General features: G+C 48.0%; 2 protein-coding genes across 2 annotated transcripts; both read left to right on the top strand.

Moving 5' to 3' along the window:
* Positions 1-757: 757 nt before the first annotated feature.
* On the top strand, positions 758-5,890 carry LOC134009124 (kinectin-like). Its single transcript, XM_062448847.1, has 13 exons — positions 758-944; positions 1,201-1,394; positions 1,564-1,601; positions 1,713-1,826; positions 1,969-2,011; positions 2,182-2,219; positions 2,552-2,639; positions 2,861-2,989; positions 3,251-3,291; positions 3,411-3,498; positions 3,978-4,070; positions 4,334-4,426; positions 5,582-5,890. The coding sequence occupies exons 1-13, from the start codon at positions 773-775 to the stop codon at positions 5,888-5,890; spliced, it is 1,440 nt and encodes a 479-aa protein (XP_062304831.1). The 5' UTR covers positions 758-772.
* An 8,783-nt stretch (positions 5,891-14,673) lies between these two features.
* LOC134008490 (uncharacterized protein K02A2.6-like) lies at positions 14,674-19,021 on the top strand. The gene has a single exon (XM_062447894.1). The coding sequence runs from the start codon at positions 14,707-14,709 to the stop codon at positions 18,649-18,651; it is 3,945 nt and encodes a 1,314-aa protein (XP_062303878.1). The 5' UTR covers positions 14,674-14,706; the 3' UTR covers positions 18,652-19,021.
* The last annotated feature ends 2,160 nt before the right edge of the window (positions 19,022-21,181 follow it).

Below are 21,181 nucleotides of genomic sequence, written 5' to 3'. Positions count from 1 at the left end.
CCCCATATTGCATATTGCATTCATTCATTAATAAAGAACCCCCTTTGAAGATTATTCTACGACGTTACCGGCAGTAGAAGATGGAATCGCGATTCAAACAGTACCATCTGCTAACTGAAAATATGCCCCCAAAAACGTAAATAAGCTTGACATTTATTTAGTTGAAAATCGCTCATTCATAAAAAGCTCTCTGGTAGCGATCATTGTCAGTAACAACGCAAAATGTGATATAGCCCTGTGTGGAGATGCTGCCCCGGTAAATTGTACTACTACAGTACAGTACTGAGTGGTGAGTGCATTCCTACCCAGAGATTCCACTACGCACGCTGCAGTACCACATTAATACAGACAATGTCCTCGCTAAGCAAAAGCCTACAGGATTGGATAGTGGAGATGAGCCAACCATTTGTGGCTCCTGACCTCTCTATTGATCCTCCAACCACAACTCAGAGCCATAGACCTAATCAGGACCTTCCCTGTAGCAGCCCTTTGCCCAATTCCATATCCTAGACTTCCAACCTTGTGCACTGATATAGTTGTATAGTAGATTATATAAGTATTATCCATATGGACGTTTCTTTAAAGCTGATTAGAGAGCAAGGTGTGTTCTTTCCACCTGCCTGTATCTTAATTTGCGTAATGAACCTGAAGTATGCTAAGGGCCTGTCATCTTTCCACTCTTCTTACATTTCTTTCTTTAAACTCTTTAACGCAGGTCATCCTCATTGAGGAGACTTGCCCTGCCTATAATCGATTATAATCATACCATGCGATGCCTTATAACACATCTCATTGGCTGCTGCAGGCCATCCATGCGGAGGGGGAGCAGGCGCTGCTTGAGAAGCTGGAGGGGGTGAGCCAGGAGCTGAGAGTGGCCCAGGAGACCAGCAGCACCATGCAGACCCAGCTGGAACAGGCCCATCAAGAAGCCGTCACTATGGCTGGTCAGTGGGGCACGACACTTCTCACACACAACACCCCCCATTCTAAGACTGCTTCACTTGCATCCTTCCGGAAGGGCGTTCTGCCTTCATGGGCAATTTACAGATTCTTGATTTGTTGGCTATGCACAAGACCAAGGATATTGTTAAGTTATATACAAAAGGGAAGAATGTGCTTGCAGATATTTTCATTGGGGTCTATTGATAATGATGACGATTATGGGGTGATGAAGATGATGAGGATGATGATCCTCCACAGAGCTGCAGGAGCGTGTCACAGCCACCGAGGCAGAGCTGAAGGAGCGCTGTGAGGAGCTGGAGGCCCTTAGGGCCCAGAAGGAGCAGGCAGAGAAGGAGGAGGAGGTCCTCCTAAAGGATGAGCCAGTAGAGAGCCAAGCTGAGGAGCAGGTGATTGAGACTGTTACAGAAGCTGCCACCCCCTCCGAACCACAGGTAAGCTCAATTCCTTAGATACTGTAGCAGGTATTCAAGCCTACAACCCTTTTCTAATTTTTTCATAGGTTGAACTCAGTTCCGCTAAAATCCATGTTATTGCGTCCGATTAACATACAACTGCTGTATCTTTGCCATTGAATCTCAGCATATTGTTATTTCTTCTCAGGATGATGTTCCAGATGAGATAGAGATGCTAAAGAACAGGTACTAGAACAGGTTATATTCAAAATAAGTCAAATTTAATCAGTTTATCGATTTCTTCAATCTTTGAACCAGCCTTCCTCCTTAACAAATGATTTTTTCTTCTATTTTTAGTCTGAAGGAAAAGGAAAGCCAGGTAACCACTTTGGAAGAAGAGCTGAAGCAGTTAAGAGACGAACTGGAGCTTGTAAAAACAGCACAGACCATCCAAGAACCACAACAGAATGGGTATGTTGGCAGACTGGGGCACGCTACAGTACAGCCTGCTTTGAGTCTATACTATACTGTAAATACATTCTGCATAATGTATTTGTGCTCCATAAAGACCTTGCAAACCTTAAATATATGTGTTTGTTTTCCGGCTCTTCAGGGTGAAAGTAGAGGAAGACCAGATTGTGCAGATAGATAGTTCTGTAAGTTTCGGATAAATTATGGCTATACTCGGTTACTCAGTGTATGTCCTCTAGTGGTCTGGGTTGGTTCATATTGTTTTAATCTTGAACCATTCAGTGTCTGCTGTCACTACTACCTACCTTTCAAGGCATGCCCTTATCTGTTTTTCATATTTGTTTCTTTTTTTTAGGCTGCAAACATGGTTGAAATTGAACTTTTACAGAACAGGTATGCCCAGGATGCTTGATAAACAAACAAGTTTGAATTTGATTTCGTTTTGTATATGGGAAGCACATGTATACTCAGATTTTGCCCCAGTTGGAGAGCTGTATTGCACATGTGTATCTTAAGTTTGGATTCAGTCCTTCCTTTCATTCAAATGTTGTAGATATCTAGTTGTTAATAGAATTCAGATAAAATTAACATTAATAGCTTTAATAAGAACACATTCAAATGTCATGTAATTAGGTTCAGGATGACATTTGTCTACATCATTTGACAAAAATAGGACATTGTAAGTGGTGCAATCGAAAACCAGCAGATTTTCTTTTTTTTAATAGTTTGCAAGAAAAAGAAAGCACGATAACATCCCTCAAGGAACAACTACAGACAGTGAGAGCAGAGCTGGAGGCAAAGAGCACCAAAACTGTAAGTTGTCTGTTAACTTTATTTATCCATGTCCTGATCTTAGATGGTTACCTGGGCACATTGTTACTAATCAGACCAGGGTCATAAACTTAACAAATAAGCTGTTTAACTAGTACCATCACAAACAAACCACTGGAACAGTGCCAAAAATGTAAAATACTGTACTAACCCTAACCCTGCTCCTAGATAGTTCCTAATGACGGCTTTCATTTATTTATCAGCCGGAGAGGGATGTGGACACAGACCAGCTCCAGATCAGTCTGAAAGACAGAGAGAGCCAGGTGGCAGCATTGGAGGACAAACTCAAACAACTGAGGGACGACATAGAACTGGGAAAGAGCACCCAGGCTGTAAGTACAAATGCACTTGTAAATGTAATGGCTTCAAATGCAGCCCATGCATGAAATAGTCTCTTAAAAGACTCCTAAAGTTCTCTATGTAGAGTAGACGTCCATGAATCAAATTTAGGACTAAAAACAATTATCTAATTAAGTCTTTAGGCTCGAGCAAGAGGCTTGCAATTTCAGTAAGATGTTGTTGCTGCCTGCTATAGGAAAAGGCTCTGTTTGTAAGTGTGGTGATAAACTGTCTTTAATGTCTCTTCAATCCAGGGGTCTGGGAGTGAAACTGAAGCAGAACAACCATTTGAAAGGTATGTGTCTGTCCCCAGTGCTATAGACGGGCCCATAGCCGTTCCCATTTGGTTCAACTCCAAAATGTCCTTTTGAGTGCAAAGAAGGTGATTGACTGATGGGTATGTTGTGCCTTTAGTCTAGAGAAGGATTCACAGATGTTGTCTATGGAGGAGGAGCTCCAGAAGCTGAAAGAGGAAATGGAGCAAGTCAAGAACAAAAGTAACGTAAGTTGATGCCATGTGGGCGGACTCGCTCTTTTGTGTCGTTTTCAAGTCAATCTGGGATGATAAGGGAAGTTTAGGCCAGTTCCCCCTTGGGACTTAACAAAGGGTTCATATCTTGATAGTCAAAAAGGTTTATGCTCATGCGCAGCCTGCCTGACTTGTGTTGGTTATTGAATAAAGTCTGAAAAACAGAGGTATCATTTGGAGTCCCTCTTTCGTAGATATGATCCTGTATTGAAGGATACAGAGATAACGGTAAACTGAACAAAAGCCTCAGGCAGTTCTTCGAATTTTAGTCGCGAGTTGAAATATATATTACTAGTAATATGTTTATGTCTTCATATAAGGCGTGATTTTAATATTTAATTTAAAAGTTGAGACAAGATAACACTTTATTAAAACCCAGGCGGGGAAAGTTGCCGGCGTTCAACATTATATCCTCAGGGTCCAACTAATTCAAACTAATCTTCTGCTTGTAGGACCTCCGTGAGAAGAACTGGGCAGCCATGGAGGCCTTGTCTGCAGCTGAGAAGATGAATGTGGAGAGACTGGCCGAGGCTAAGGGGGCACTGGTCAGTAGCAGCACACCATCCTGATTGACCTCATAGAAAGCCACAATTTACTCACAGCTAAACCATTTCAATTGTTAATATACTTCTTTAAGTGCTTATTTTGAAGAGTACAGTAGTGGTGGTAGTTTTTGCGTCTGACTGTCTTTTATAGCCCTAGTGGTAGATACAATATTCAAATATTGTATACTATATACAATAATTTCAAATATTAGTCTTGTTCATCTAGAAAAATGAATAACGTGTGCTGATATTTTTGTTTGTAGAGCCAAGCTGAAGATGCACTGACATCCTTCCAGACAGAATCCATTAAGACTCTTCAGATCCTCTTCCCCGACATCCCCTTAGAAACTGAGCAGGTGTGTTCATTTTTAACTATTTCATATGTAAACACTAGAGAGGGTACAATTTCTGGGGAAATTGTAGGGTGTGCTTGCTTGCTTCGGTTGCATTTTTACAACTGATATTTCTGTATATTTTATATAAAAATGCATAGGGCCTACTTATTATTTATAAAGATTACATAGATTTAAAAGCATCTTTTTTTTGCTGCTCATTTACAACTCAAAATACGAGTTAAGTGTAGAATGAAATATGATGTCTTCTAATTTCCCCTGCAAGAGGCAGCCTCATAGCTGAATCAACGAATAAATTTGGCAGACCGGTGTAAAAATTGACCTAATCTCTGTGATTTAAACGTCCTTTTAAGTTTTCCCTTCTCGTGATATTTTCAGGCATTTAGCCTACTCATATTGCATTCATTCATTAATAAAGAACCACCTTTGAAGATTATTCTACGACGTTACCGGCAGTAGAAGATGGAATCGCGATTCAAACATTACCATCTGCTAACTGAAAAAATGCCCCCAAAAACGTAAATAAGCTTGACATTTATTTAGTGGAAAATCGCTCATTCATAAAAAGCTCACTGGTAGCGGTCATTGTCAGTAACAACGCAAAATGCGATATAGCCCTGTGTGGAGAAGCTGCCCCGGTAAATTCTACTACAGTACAGTACTAGACTACTGCTGTGTTCGTCTTGGTAGCGATTGCGTTGGTTGAATTCTATTTAACGTTCCGTTGTACGGTTTAGGCTGAAATTAATTATTTTCATGAACAGATTGACAAAGTTTAGGCTGTGGCAATGAAGTTCAGGTTAGTAGTCAGATAGTTTCACCAATTGAAAGACTTTTGATTTAAGTAAGGGGAGTGCCGAACATGTTCTGTCGCCGTTTGACTTCCTAAAACAGCTGTGTAGATGTTTTTGTAGTGTGTCTCGCGTAGCCTACAGCGTTGCAGTGAGCAACACTGGTTTGAAACCACAGGTTCAGTCAAGACACTCACGTGATTGATTTCACCATTTATTCTTACACATGACAAATGGTTTTACATTGGCGGAATGGATGTACATGGGGAAGCGCTCCCCGCCTTCACTGCATATGCAAGACATGAGGCAGGGAGCAACGAGTTAAATCCCCAAACACCGACACTCCGCCAGTCTATACTATGTGTAGAGCGGAGCGTCGCTCCTCTTGAGACCGTATGACATCCCACCATTTACTGGTGATAAAATTCTGGATGCCCGGTCATGCTACCATTACAGTGACTACGGCTATGTGTGCGTATCCTTAACGTCGCATACCATCCGATGTGCGGTCCGCGGAGCCGGCCCACGCGCACGTCCCGTCAAGACCCAGCGCTCAACGCGACGTGCGCCCGCAACCGCCCCCGCGCCGCCCATCACTCCGGTATCCTTCACATCCGACGCGAAGATGGATGTACGGGAAGGCAGCACCATGCCGGAACGGGGATACGTTATCTAGTGGGAAGGAACACAAAAGAAATGTGACAGCACACAGGCGCCACGCCTCCACATGCTGATCCCGGCCGGTGTCCGGGCATCTCCTGAGGTACTCCCCGCTTACAATAGAGCGTGCAGCTTGCATTCGCACTGGTGGCGGAAGTTCCCACGAGACATTCTAGCACTAACGGTCCGGTAGCCTTCTCATCCTGCACGGGGCAGATTTATGCTACCTCTAGAGACCTGTCCTCTAGCGCCCGTCGGCAACCCCAGGATGTACGCAAAGGCGCCTGTGTTCGTGCACCAAATATGGGTGTTACGTGAGGATGTGAGAAAAATGTGTCGGCGGCGCATCCGCCGTTCCCTGGGAGACCAGGGCATCTCAACGGATATCTCCATGCAAGCAACGTGGATTCTGATGGCCACTAGCGCATCAGAGCACGTCTGCGGATCACCACTGCTGCACGGAGATCCGAAGAGACATTCTAGCATTAGCAATGTACGAAGCCACCCAACCACCGGATACGTGCAGACCGCGTTGGTCGCTTAGTTCTCAGACCCGCTCAGCTTGAGCGTCTACGTTGGACCACTGACCAATGACTGATTATTACTTGTTTTATTTCTTGCAAAACTGCTGAACAGACATGGCTCACGCAGTCTACACATGGGTGTCCGTTCATGCGCTCGTCAGCTTCTGAGCATCCACAACGTCCGATGCGTTGGGGCGCACGTAGCGCTCGTACGCCGATGACGACCAACGGCCCATCAGTTTCAGCGTTGACATGGGCACCTTCGCAGAGGCAGAGGTGACCGCCCCGATTCGGAAGGAATGCGCTGTGTGCAGCTCCGGAGACAGGCCACAGTGCTTGCACAGGTTCCGGAGCCGCTGGGTGAACCATGGTCTGGTCATGGCCTTCCCAACCGCGTCGCTGGCGAATAGGGGCTCATCGGGTGTTGCCCGAGGACGGCATGACAGGTACCGGCACATAGAGGAAAATGGACAGAAGGCATAGTTAGTTTGACCAATCACAATGGGAGTGCCCTTACATGTTGTATCCGTTTTGCTGTGTTTCAGGACTATGGTGAACACCCCACTTCCCATTATTAAATCGGACATGGTGAGATCTCGAGAAGGATCGAAGGCAGCGCATCTAGTGGTGTATTCGCCGCACCGCAGAAACCCGTAGAATGCCGTGAGAAACACCGTTTCGAGCAGAGCGTCGACGTACACCCCGAAGTATCCCCGTCTTAGAGCAGACACAGTTTGTGCAGTATGGGGAGTGTGATGGGGAGACGTTTGTCTTTCCTTTCGGGCCTCTGCTTGCGTAGACCGTTCATGAGGAGGCGGACAGCCGGGCTCCCCAGAAGGCTGCCTGCAGAAGGATCCACGCACCGAAGGTGGAACTGAACACCTACCACCAACGCCTTGATGGACGATGGTTGCAGCTTACGGGATTCGAAGCAGTGCACCATGAAGGCGCACAGCACGGACAGATTCACAGGCAAAGGGCTCACAGAGAAAGCACTGCAGTACGTGGAAAATTGAAGCCAGGCAGAATCGTATTAAAGTCTCTCGCAACACGGAAATGCAACGGGCCGGAGGCGAACAAGGAAAATCCACCACTAAAAAATCATCCAGAAGGTGCAGGACAAAAGGCAATTTGAGCACATTTAACAGGATCCAGCACAGCGCTTCCGACAGCGTGTCGAAGATGTGCGGGCTGCTGCGGCAGCCGAAGGTTTACCGAACAGAAAAATACAGCTTCCCGCGCCAGCGCACACCGAACAAATGCCATTGAGAGGGGTGGAGTGGCATGACCTTAAACGCATCGGTCACGTCCGCTTTGCCCAGCCAAGCGCCCGCGCCTGCGATTTTAATCATATGAATTGCGTTATCCACACTGGCATAATAAAGAGCAAAAGGCCCACGCGGTATAAGGCTGTTGATGCTTGCCACCGTGCAGCCATGCGGAGCCGACAGGTCCACTATCAGGCGTTTCTTGCCTGAATATTTGCGCGTGGCTACGCCTATGGGGCTAACCCTGAACGAGGAGAAAGGGGATTCATCGAAAGGCCCGATCATGAACCCTTTAGTTGTCTCTTTTTGAAGGAGTGTGTCCACGACCCCCGGCTCACGAAGTGCGCTCTGCAGGTTGTTACATTCATATTTGACAGTTGGCAGCTCAGATAGACCAGCACGAAACCCATGAGTCAGACCATTCAAAAGGTACGTTACAAAACACCGATCTGGATTCTTGTCCAGAGCAATTCTGAGTCTCTCAATGTTAATAGGGGTTGACACCAATTTATTCACTTGCCCTTCTGAGCCGGGCGGGCCCGACGAGGGCACACAGCTCGGGGATGAGCGTCCCCGCAGAAACTGCAAGCATGCAGGTACCTGCAGTTAGCATAAGAACATTGAAGAACATTCTCATTGAAGTGTATACACAGTGGTGGGTTAGCCGCGGATGACTGAAGGGGCCCTACCTTCCTCCGACCACCTCTAGACACGGCCTGCAGGGTCGCCTCAGGTGTAGTGACGGGCGCATATGCGGTTCTGGGACACAGGTTTACAGTGTGAGCCAGAGATCCGCACACGGAGCAAGAGAGCGGCATGTGCCCGGTAAACACACGGCTCACCAAATCTAGGTCCCTCACTGACCAGTCCAGCCGCTGATTCCATTTCTGGAGGTGCAAGGCCGCCTTAGCGGACAGACATTTGTGGTACTCGTAGAACAAACTACCACCGTAGCGCAGGGCCAGATCACAAATAAGAGCCAGGTAGTCATCCATTTCGACGCGACGCTCGGGGTACGCCTCGCATAATGTGTCACGGTACACCCCGAATGCCACGCAAAATTCGGCCAAAGTCAAGTTCTTGGACATTCTGGGGTCGCTGCCCTTAAGGAACACGGACACTTCCCTGCAGTCGACCACACGCCGGTCCAGAAGGTCAGTCGCACCAAGCAATATCTGGACTAAGTTGATATCCATACCTGCAAGGATTTGGCTCCTCAGTTGTACGGACACGCCAGCCGCGGGGGACAAGAACGGTACACCGGAGGCCGCAGCCGGTACAGCCGAGGCCAGGCTCCTCCGTGGCACCACGTCTCGGTCGGAGGCCGCAGGAGCACCCACGAACCCGGAGAAGGTCGGAACGGGATCCCTTGACACCCCGGCTTCCAGGACAGCGATGCGGGAACTCATGTCGCCGAGGGAAAGCTGAATGTCCGAGAGGGCGGCCAGCACAGGATCACGGGGGGCGCTTGTGGACGGGCTTGGCTCCCGGAAGCGAGCCCTCTTCGCAGGCAGCACGGCAGTAGGACGGGAAGCGGAGCCCCGCTTCCCTTTCTCCGACGCTTTTCCCGGGGGAGCACCCAGGGGTGCGGATGGAGCAGCCGAGCCATGTTCCAGGAAGAACACGAACAGATCCTCGTGGCTGCATCCAAGGGGTGGTGTTATTCCCTTGGCGTACAGGCCGTCCAGGATCTCGTACACCGGCCAGTTCTTCATGTTAGCCGTTTTCCCTGCCAAACGCGAACTACGCCTGATTCGGATCCCCGAGTCCTCGCCATCCGCGCAGAGATCCTCCGAAGGAGACTCCTCAGGGGGCTGATCGAGACAATCCACCAGATCCCCAGAACCACCCGCATCGTCCAGATCCGAGGAGGACATGACGAAAGGGAGACAACTCAAAGACAACGACCAGACAGACGATCAAACCGCGGAGCGCAAAGCAACGGCAGCAACGCAGACGGCAGGTTCGACAATGCGTGTGCGTGCATGGAGCGGCTTTATAGCGCTGCCTATCGAGCTACGCCTATGGCCTGAGGGCACGGCGATGGGTGGTATGACGCGCGCTGCCCGAGTGCCTTGCCTGAACCTGCTTCGCTCATTAATGATAATTTCACCAACAAATCGTTTACTTGTAATGTAATGTCATAATAAATCCTACAACGAAAATGTATTTGTGAGGAATGTTTATTTTAACGATTGAAAACAGATGCATGTAGTATATACCACTGTAGTATGTGTTGCCCGGGCAACAGAGGCTAATCTGTCATGATGCTAATGCTTCAGTGAAATAGTAGACTATCGTTTCCGAAAGTTGATGTGGGCCTACTTCCTTAATAATATCAGCTAATATTGTACATTACATTTCACAATTGTGTTTCACATCACAAAGTAAAATGAGTAAATAGTTATCACCCTGGCCTCTTTGCTTGTGGCGTTTCTGCAGCTGCCTTGCAGTAAAGCTATAGTTAGCCTAGCTATCCTCCAAATTTACAGATGCGAAACGAATGTTCTGCTATAGGTAGTCACGCGTGTTTTCGTGACGTTAGTAACGTCAGTGACTGTGGCTAGCAAATTAGCCACCGTTAGCTTCACTTTTCACCACAAAAACGCAATTTCTACTTAAACCATGCAACGGAACTTAAATAAAAATACAACCAACGCAATCGCTACCAATACGAAACTTTTGACACCTAGGTTGTCTATGTAGTCCAAATATTGACTGATCCTTAGGGGGGCGAAAAAAAACAATAATAAAAATAAATATAGCTGCAAGCAGCAATGAGGTGGCCAAGCAGTCATATGACTGAGAAAACATTTTAGACATCCTTAGAACAGGGTTCCGAGTCCATATACCAAGTTTGGTGTGAATCCATCAAAGATTTGCTGAGATACGACCCAACTTCCTCTTTGATGGCTTAACTTCACATTTTGATTGGCTGTAACGGGAAAAAGTTTTTGAAAATCAAAAAAACAGGTGATGGGCGTTGTGAAGCTTGGTCTGAAGATAATCTCTGCCAAATTTGGTGAAGATTGGAAAACATTTTTAGGAGGAGTAGAGAAAACGTGTTTTTTCTGTAATTCAAAATAGCGGCCGGATCAATTCGGCTGTTATCACAAATTATCATGTGTCACACATGGGATGTCCCAAGATATCATGAGACAAAGGAATTATTAAGGCAAACAAATCAACAGTTATTGGCCAAAATACATTTTTGCATCCTGCAGCCACGCCCAGTGATCACGACACCAAATTGTTTGGACATCCTCAGATGAGGGTTCCGAGTCATAATACTAAGTTTGGTGTTGATTTCTCAAGGATTGGCTGAGATATGACCCAACTTCCTGTTTGGTGTCTTTGCTGACGATTTTGATTGGCTGTACCGGACAAACGGTTTTGAAAATCAAAAATACTTTCGAAATTTTTAGTGAGGGTTGCTGTGACGATGATGTGTGTCAATTCTGGGGAAGATTTGACAAAAATTGGAGAAGCGAAAAAACGTTTTTCCTTACAATTCAAAATGGCGGACAATCTATATAACCAGAAATTGACGTCATAGGATGTGTTGAACTCGTCTAGATCCAGGGAATCCTACGGTACCTCATTTTTGAAAATCGGTCATACGGTTCAAAAGTTACGTGTGTAAACACAAGTCCAACTTTGACCCGTTGGTGGCGCTAGAGTGCTCGAATGGGAGACATGAAACTTGGTGAAAATAAAGAGGGGACTGTGCTTAATGAGTGTGCCAAATATCACAACTTATGACCATATTGTTCTAGTGGCTGCCATAGACTCCAATGGGAGAAGTGTAATAATAATAAGAAAAGGTAGAAACACAAGTGGCTTCGCCGCTTCGCGGCTTATTTTTGAAAGGGGCTGGAGCTGGACGAAGGTATAAAACTACAGAAAAGATAAGAAAAATGCAAAAAGAGAAATAATTCTGAAGAATTTGAAAATTTTGCTGAAAATTATTTGCTGGAGTTTCAAAAGGCCTGAAATGTATGTTAGAAAGGACCTGCAGCAAGATGAAGGCAGAAAACAGAAGAAAAGAGAAGAAAAGAAAATGCAAAACAATAAGGGCAAAAATTCAGAAAGATGAGCGGCAGGAAAATGTGAAAATTTAGCAGAAAACCAGTTGCTGAAGTCTGGGTTGAACGAATTTGAAGGTAAAAGGACAACAATGGAATGACTTGAACTTGCTGGAAAAACGTAGCAACCGTTGGTCATTGGCAACAGACTGGCAACATTTCTAACCTAGAATCTAGGTTTCAGGTTCAAGACGGAGGAGAAACTAATCATGTGTGCCTGCACGCCCAGTCCTGTTCAGACACTTAATTTAAGATGACATTTACATTAACATTTATGCATTTAGCAGACGCTTTTATCCAAAGCGACTTCCAAGAGAGAGCTTTATAAAAGAGCATAGGTCACTGATCATAACAACGAGATAGCCCCAAACATTACGAGCAGCCAAAACATGAAGAATACATTGTGGAAAACCAAATAAGTGCCAAAGGGAAGAACCATAAGAGCATGCAGTTAAACAAGTTACAATTGAACAACATGAAACTCCCCACAAGAGAGTGCACCTGTAGAAAAAACAGTCAACAGTAAAATATTTCACAGCGAGTACAAGAATTTGAAACCATTACAACTAACCAACAAGAGCAACAAGTCTCTCAATACGAGTCATTGTGATCCTGGAGGATTGAGCGTCTTGAGCCTTTTCTTGAAGGTGGGGAGACAGTCAGTGTCCCTGATGGAGGTGGGGAGTTGATTCCACCATTGGGGGGCCAAACAGGAGAAGAGCTTGTGTTGGGACCGGGCGCTCTTGAGCGGTGGGACCACCAGACGGTTGTCAGAAGACCGTAGGTGGCGGGGGGGGTCTAAGGCTGGAGGAGAGACTTGATGTAGTCGGGTGCAGTCCCGTTGACCGCTCGGAAGGTCAGTACCAGAGTCTTGAATCTGATACGGGCCGTGATGGGAAGCCAGTGGAGGGAGATGAGGAGCGGGGTAACATGGGAGCGTCTGGGTAGATTGAAGACCAAACGGGCCACCGCGTTCTGAATCCTCTCGAGAGGGCGGGTTGCGCTGCTGGGAGACCGGCGAGCAGCGAGTTGCAGTAGTCCAACTTTGAGAGGACAAGTGCTTGGACTAGAAGCTGGGTGGAATGCTCAGATAGGTATCTCCTGATCTTCCGGATGTTGTAGAGGGTGAATCTACACGACCGGGAGACCGCAGCAATGTGGGCTGTGAGGGAGAGCTCGTCATCCATGGTCACCCCGAGGTTCCTGGCAGAGGATGAAGGGGTCACCGTCGCCGATCCCAGGGTGATTGAGAGATCGTGGGAGATGGAGGGTTTGGCCGGGTTGATGAGGAGTTCTGTTTTGGCGAGGCTCAGCTGGAGGTGGTGCTCGGTCATCCAGGCGGAGATGTCTGTGAGGCAGGCCTCGATCCTAGCTGAGATCCCCGGATCAGTCGGGGGGAACGACAGGTACAGCTGCATGCCGTCAGCATAGCAGTGGTAGGAGAAGCCATGGGAGGTGATGATTGGTCCAAGCGAGGTGGTGTAGAGGGAGAAGAGGAGGGGTCCAAGGACGGATCCCTGTGGGACACCAGTGGAGAGCTGGCGGGGCCCTGACACTTTGCCTCCCCAGGAGACCTGGTAGGATCTTCCTGACAGGTAGGATGAGATCCACTGAAGTGCAGTGCCAGTGATGCCCATCTCAGAAAGTCTGGCCAGCAGGATTTGATGGTTAACCGTATCAAACGCTGCAGAAAGGTCCAGCAGAATGATGACGGATGACCTCGAAGCCGCTCTGGCAGACTGGAGGGCAGTGGTGACTGACAGGAGGGCAGTTTCTGTGGAGTGGCCAGTCTTGAAGCCCGATTGGTTGGGGTCAAGCAGGTTGTTCTGAGAGAGGAAGTTTGACAGTTGGTTAGATACGGCGCGTTCAATTGTTTTAGAAAAGAAGGGTAGTAGTGATACCGGTCTGTAGTTCTGGAGGACAGCTGGGTTACTGGAGGGTTTTTTGAGTAGAGGGCTAACTCTGGCCTGTTTGAAGGCAGAGGGGAAAGTGCCGGAAGTAAGAGAAGAGTTAAGGACATGGAGAAGAAAAGTTATGATGGAGGGAGAGATGGTTTGAAAGAGAGGGGAGGGGACTGGATCAAGGGGACAGGAGGTGGGGCGATGAGAGAGAATGAGGTCAGAGATCTCTGCCTCGGACAGGGGAGAGAAAGCGTTTAGACATTTAGTTGGGTCAGTCATAGAGGGTGAGTGGGTAGGAAAGGTGGGTTCAGGGAACCGACTGCTAATGTCAGCAACTTTTTTCTCAAAGAAGGAGGAGAAGTCGTCTGCTGTCAGGGTGGAGGGGGAGGGTGGGGGAGGTGGGTTAAGAAGGGTGGAGAAGGTAGAGAAAAGTTTGAGGGTTTGAGGCAGAGTTCATTTTGTTCAGGAAGTAGTGGGTTTTAGCATCAGTTATGCGGGCAGAGAAGGATTCGAGGAGGGAGTTGTTATATACTGAGTTAGTGTTGCACCCCGGAACCTTTGGACCGACACCTGCGTACCCCGCCGGGGGGGTATTGTTTTGGCGCCACCTGCATGTCTCATGTACGTTTTGGCCACCATGCTGTGAGCATTGGTTTCAGTAAAGACACAAAACTAAGTACAAGTGTGCGTGCATTATTGCCCTCGGGTTACCACACTTTTGGCGACGAGGATTAACCCTCGTGCTGCCTTCGGGTCACATGACCCAAAGGTTCATAACGAACCATCATTGTGTTTACCCAATTTTACCCAATACAAAACCAAATAAAAATACTTTTCTTTTAACCTTCGCAATGTGGGGGGTCTGAGACAGCCCGACGGTTAAAAGAAAATGCTTCACTTTGTTTTTGTATGCGGTAAAGTTGTCGCAATACGACGGTGGGTCACAATGACTGATGGGTCAGAACGACCCGAGGAGAACACAAGGGTTAAAACATAGATGACTGAGTAACGTTAGTGTCGAAGACGAAGTTCCGTGTGACTTTTAGCTTGCAGCATGGCTACTGCCACGGTCGGCACGCTCGGTGAATTCGTCGAGCTGGATGGTGACTGGATTGAATATGTCGAGAGACTGGAGCACTTTTTCCTGGCGAATAACATTAAGGAGGTCGAAAGGAAAAGATCGATTCTCCTCAGTGCGTGCGGTGCCAAGACGTACAAGTTGATACGCAATTTAGCAACGCCACGGAAGCCAGGCGAATTGTCATTCGAAGACTTGGTGAAGCTGGTGCAAGAGCATCACAACCCCAGGCCGTCAGTGATTGTTCAGCGCTTCAAGTTCCACACACATTCACGCAAAGCTGGAGTTTCAGTTGCTGCATTCGTGGCGGAGCTGAGACAACTGTCGGAATATTGTGAGTTTGGACCGGTGCTTGGCGACATGCTACGGGACAGGTTAGTCTGTGGTATCAACAATGACAGCATTCAGCGCCGATTGCTAGGTGAAGTCGCGCTAACTTTCAAGAAAGCGTTGGAGATTGCTCATGCAATGGAAACGGCAGCTATCAACTCTAAAGACATTCAAGCAGCTAACGCCAGTGTGCCACAGGGCGCCGTTAACCGTCTGTTTAATGCAGGGAGAGGCAAGCCGATGAAGTCAGTTGAGTGTTACCGCTGTGGGGGAGCGCATCTTGCTACTGACTGTGGGTTTAAAGATGCCGCTTGCCATAACTGCCAGAAAAAAGGGCACATAGCCAAGAAGTGCAGAGTTTCTAAAAAGACATGGAAAAAGGTGTGTGAAGAGTCAAAACCCCAAATGAAAACGCATCATGTGCAAGAGCCGGAGGAGCAGTGTTCATTTAACATGTTTAATATGGACCTGAGTGAACCCCGGGCAGACCCGGTCTGCGCAACGCTACAATTAAACGGAAAACAGCTGACGATGGAGGTGGACACGGGTGCCTCAGTTTCGGTGATAAGTCAAGCCACCTACTCCAGGTTGTGGTGCTCTGGAAAAGTGCCTGCTTTAAGGAAGACTAACATCAGACTGAGACAATACACCGGTGAGTGCATTCCTCTACTGGGAGCTATAGAAGTAGACGTGATGTATGAAGGCCAGTCAGCTAAAGTGAAGCTGTTAGTGGTAGACGGGGAGGGACCTAGTCTGATGGGAAGGGACCTCCTAAAGAAAATCCGCCTCAATTGGGGGGAAATCATGCACATGAGAGTGGTTGGAGACATCCTATCAAAGTATGCAGACGTTTTTAAGGATGAGCTTGGTACCCTCCGCGGCACAACAGTGAAGTTAACCGTGGACCCCAACGCAAAACCACGTTTTTGTAAACCACGCACGGTGCCATACGCCATGAAGGCTAAGGTGGAAGCAGAGTTGGACAGGCTGCAGCGGTCAGGTGTTATTGAACCTGTGGAGTTCTCTGACTGGGCAGCCCCGATTGTGCCTGTGCTGAAAGAGGATGGTGCGGTGCGGATATGTGGTGATTACAAAATGACAATTAACCAAGCCTCACAACTTGACACGTATCCCCTGCCACGAGTTGAGGATTTGTTTGCCACACTGGCAGGAGGACAAACGTTTACAAAACTGGACATGAGTCACGCGTACCAACAGCTGTTGCTGGATGAGGACTCTAAACAATATGTGACCATCAACACCCACAAGGGACTGTTTAAGTACAACCGCCTGGTTTTCGGCGTCGCGTCCAGCCCAGCCATTTTTCAACGCACCATGGACAACCTCCTGCAGAACATTCCCCATGTCGCTGTCTACCTAGACGACATTTTGGTGACAGGTAAAACAGAAGAGGAGCATCTGCAAAACCTCGACCAGGTGCTGAAGAGAATGAAGGAGGCCAGGCTGCGTTTAAAACGCAGTAAATGTGTTTTTCAGGTTTCAAGTGTCACATACCTGGGTCACAGGATTTCCGCTCAGGGTCTTTCCCCCATGACAGAGAAGGTGAGGGCGATAAAGGAAGCTCCTTCTCCAAAGAATGTGGCTGAGCTCAGGTCGTTTTTGGGTTTAGTGAATTATTACGGGAAGTTCTTGCCTGAGCTCTCCACTGTGCTCGCCCCCCTCTATCAGCTGCTGCACAAAGACTGTTCCTGGAATTGGCAGCAAGCTCAAGAGACAGCTTTCCAGCAGGTAAAAGAACTGTTGCACTCAGCAACACTACTCGTGCACTTTGACCCGGACAAAGACGTTGTCCTATCCTGTGATGCACCCTACGGCGTGGGGGCGGTCCTATCGCACTGTATGGAGGACGGAGATGAAAAACCTATTGGGTACGTGTCTCGCACTCTCACATCAGCAGAAAAGGGTTACTCTCAGCTAGAGAAAGAGGGGCTAGCGGTAGTTTTTGCTGTGAAACGGTTCCACCAGTACCTGTATGGTCGCCCATTTACCATTTTTACCGACCATAAGCCCTTGCTGGGCCTGTTTAGTGAGACTAAGGGTATTTCACCCATGGCGTCAGCAAGAGTGCAGTGCTGGGCATTAACTTTGTCAGCCTATCAGTATCACATTGTGTATAAAGCAGGAAGTGAAAATGCAAATGCAGACGCATTCAGCCGTCTTCCCCTCCCAGAGTCACCAAGCCAAACTAACCTACTTCCAGAGACTGTGTTTTTGTTAGACAGACTGTCTAACTCTCCGGTGACAGCAAAGCGAATCAAACAGTGGACTGAAAGAGACCCGGTGCTGTCACAAGTAAAGAGATGGCTATTGCAGGGCTGGCCAGTATCAGTTGAGCAGGAGGAGCTCAAGCCCTATGTCAAGCGTCAGCTGGAGCTAAGTGTGCTGGATGGCTGTATCCTCTGGGGCTCCAGGGTGATTATTCCACCTGCGGGACGGGCTCAGATAATGGAAGTGCTGCATGAAGCTCACCCCGGGGTGTCGAGGATGAAGAGCCTCGCCAGGTCGTTTGTGTGGTGGCCTGGGATGGACGGTGCTTTGGAAGAAAAGGTAAAAGCATGTTCACAGTGTCAAAGTAACCAGAAGATGCCCGCACCTGCGCCTCTCCACCCATGGGAGTGGCCGGCACGCCCGTGGTCCAGGCTCCACCTGGATTTCGCTGGTCCGTTTATGGGCCACATGTTCCTGGTGCTGATGGACGCTCATTCAAAGTGGATGGAAGCACACATCATGTCAAATATCACAGCCCCAGTTACCACTGACACGCTCAGAAGCTTCTTTGCCACCCACGGGCTACCAGATACGGTTGTCAGTGACAACGGGCCCACTTTCACAAGTGAAGTTTTCAAAGAGTTTGTGGAGAAAAATGGAATCCGACATATCCTGACTGCACCATACCATCCTGCTTCCAACGGTTTAGCAGAGCGTGCTGTTGAGACACTGAAAGAGGGACTGCGGAAAATGACAGGGCACACGCTGGAGACTAAGCTGGCACGTTTCTTATTCCAGTATCGGATTACCCCACACACAACCACTGGTTTGCCTCCAGCAGAGATGTTGCTAGGGAGAAAGCCCAAATCTCATCTGGACCTCCTTCGCCCGGATGTAGGAGCAAAAGTTGCCCGATCACAGGAGAACCAAAAAGTGAGACGGGACCAACATGCAAAGGAGTGGCTTTTACAGCAGGGGGACTGTGTGTATGTCAAGAACTTTGCCAGCGGCTCAAAGTGGCTGCCAGGAGTTATTCACCGCCAGTCTGGTCCAGTTTCTTTTGTGGTTGACTTGTTGGACGGCAGGCAGGTTCGCAGGCACCAAGATCACGTGCGTGTCCGCACTGATGCAGAGGAGACGGGGTCTCAGAGTGTTTCACACAAGGACGGTGTGAGTAGCTCTATGGACTGTGTTGCACCTGTGTGCATTGATGGACTGTCTGAGCAAACTACCTCACCTGCCCCTGCCGCTACCCCAATTCCTCCCAGTACAGCACAGTCTATTACCCAGTCTGTGGACTCTCCTGTTGCACCAAGAAGGTCAGAGAGGCAACACAAGCCTCCAGAGAGACTGAACTGGTAAACTAACAAAACTGTTGTGCATTACCGGATGTTGTTGATTGCCTGTTGTTAGAATTCTAAAGTTGGAATGTGAATTTAAGTTAATTTCGTGCAATATAGTTTCTGTACTTTATAAGGGGACATACATGCAATTTCAGTTTGTTTGGGTAACCGTATTATAAGTGTTTACTTAAAGGGGGAGAAGTGTTATATACTGAGTTAGTGTTGCACCCCGGAACCTTTGGACCGACACCTGCGTACCCCGCCGGGGGGGTATTGTTTTGGCGCCACCTGCATGTCTCATGTACGTTTTGGCCACCATGCTGTGAGCATTGGTTTCAGTAAAGACCCAAAACTAAGTACAAGTGTGCGTGCATTATTGCCCTCGGGTTACCACAGGAGTGATACTTATCTAGGTCCAGACCGTCTTTGGACTTGCGCCATCTCCTCTCAGACATCAAAATAATAATTCATAGTGCAGGGTTGCCAATGTTGTCGTTGTCCCTGGTGAGTTTTTTATACTTAATTAATAAGATCATGCTACATCTAACCAGAGGATCATTTCTTGCAAGTGTGTCAAAGTGGTATTTTTACAGACTGTATTAACACCGTAGGCTTGAATAATAACCGAAGGCGTGAAGCTAGAGAGAGGATGCAATGAGGTTGGTGTTGATCCAAGATGGCGCCGATGATGGCTGCCTTGGTCGTTAGGTGCGCTCTTTTTTGTCTCGTTTTGTCTGTTAATTCAGTGTTCTGCCAAGATTTCCGGGGTTCTCTAACTAGAGAAGTACTTCTAAACATCAGGACTACAACTCCTGTGGATTTATTTCCTACTTTTCTGCTTCCAGCGGCAGAATTAGTGGGAATTATAGTCAAAGCCGCCCTCGGCTTTGTCCTAGCAGCGAAGCGCCGTAGGAGAGGCAAACGAGCCGGTGCTCTGTTGCGACTCAGTCGGCGTGGGGCACGCACAGCGTTACCGGGGATATTTCTCTCCAACTTGCGTTCACTGAGCAACAAACTGGATGAACTTCAGCTACTGGTGTGGAAAAACAGAGACTTTCATTCATCTTCCGTTTTGTGCTTTACGGAGACATGGCTGAGTGAACTGATCCCAGACTCTGCGCTACAGCTAGCAGGTTTCAAACTGCTGAGAGCGGATCGTGACCCTGTGCTCTCTGGCAAAACGAAAGGCGGTGGTATTTGTTTTTACATTAACAGTGGCTGGTGTGAAGATGTGACAGTGATTCTGCAGCACTGTTCTCCTGATCTGAAATCATTTTTTATTAACTGTAGATCTTTTTACTCGCCACGAGAGTTTGCATCATTCATTCTGGTTGGCGTTTACATGCCTCCGCAGGCTAGCGTCAACGAGGCTCAACGTGTGCTCGCCAGCCAGATACTGAGTGTGGAGCATGAAAATCCGGATTCCTTGGTTATTGTGCTAGGCGACTTTAACAAAGGCAATCTCACTCAAGAACTCCCAAAATATAGACAATTAATCAAATGCCCTACCAGAGAAGGAAACACCTTGGATCACTGCTACTCTACAATAAGCAAAGCATACCATGCGGTCCCCCGAGCAGCACTGGGTCACTCTGACCACACCATGGTCCACCTGATTCCTGCATACAGGCAGAAGCTAAAGCGCTGTATGCCTGCTGTGAGGACATCAAAACAGTGGACCAGTGAAGCTATGGAGGATCTGCGGGCGTGCTTGGACTGCACTGACTGGGACATGTTCACGACTGCTACCAATAGTCTGGATGAGCTCACAGAGGCTGTGACATCATACATCAGCTTCTGTGAGGACTGCTGTATACCAACACGCACCAGGGTAAGCTACAACAACGACAAACCCTGGTTTACAGCTAAACTCAGAAGGTTGAGGTCAGAGAAAGAGGCCGCGTTTAGGAGTGGGGACAAAGACAGTTTCAAGGAGTCGAAGAACAGGTTTAGCAAGGCGGTGAGGGAGGCTAAACGACTGTACTCAGAGAGACTAAAACACCAATTCTCTGCAAACGACTCTGCTTCTGTCTGGAGAGGGCTCAGGCAGATTACCAACTACAAGCCCAGAGCCCCCCACTCCACTAACGACTCCCGCCTGGCCAACGACCTGAATGAGTTCTACTGCAGATTTGAAAGACAATTGGACAGTCCTGAACTACCCCTTCCCACCCAGGAGGCCTCCCCCCTCCCCCCCTCTACAGTGACGACTCTCTCCATTCAGGAGGGTGAAGTTAACAGACTTTTCAAGAGGCAGAATACCCGCAAAGCAGCTGGGCCGGACTCTGTCTCTCCAGCCACCCTCAAGCACTGCGCTGACCATCTGTCTCCGGTGTTTACCTACATCTTTAACACCTCCCTTGAGACATGCCATGTGCCAGCCTGTCTCAAGTCCTCCACCATCATCCCTGTGCCCAAAAAGCCAAGGCCAACAAGACATAATGACTACAGACCCGTCGCCCTGACCTCTGTGGTAATGAAGTCTTTCGAGCGCCTGGTGCTGGCACACCTTAAATCCATCACTGACCCTCTACTGGACCCCCTGCAGT

This window comes from Osmerus eperlanus, chromosome 22 (genome assembly GCF_963692335.1).
Source record: "Osmerus eperlanus chromosome 22, fOsmEpe2.1, whole genome shotgun sequence".
NCBI classification, from domain to species: Eukaryota; Metazoa; Chordata; class Actinopteri; order Osmeriformes; family Osmeridae; genus Osmerus; species Osmerus eperlanus.
The sequence above is the reverse complement of the archived record's forward strand: the minus strand, read 5'-3'. Positions and strand labels throughout refer to the sequence as shown.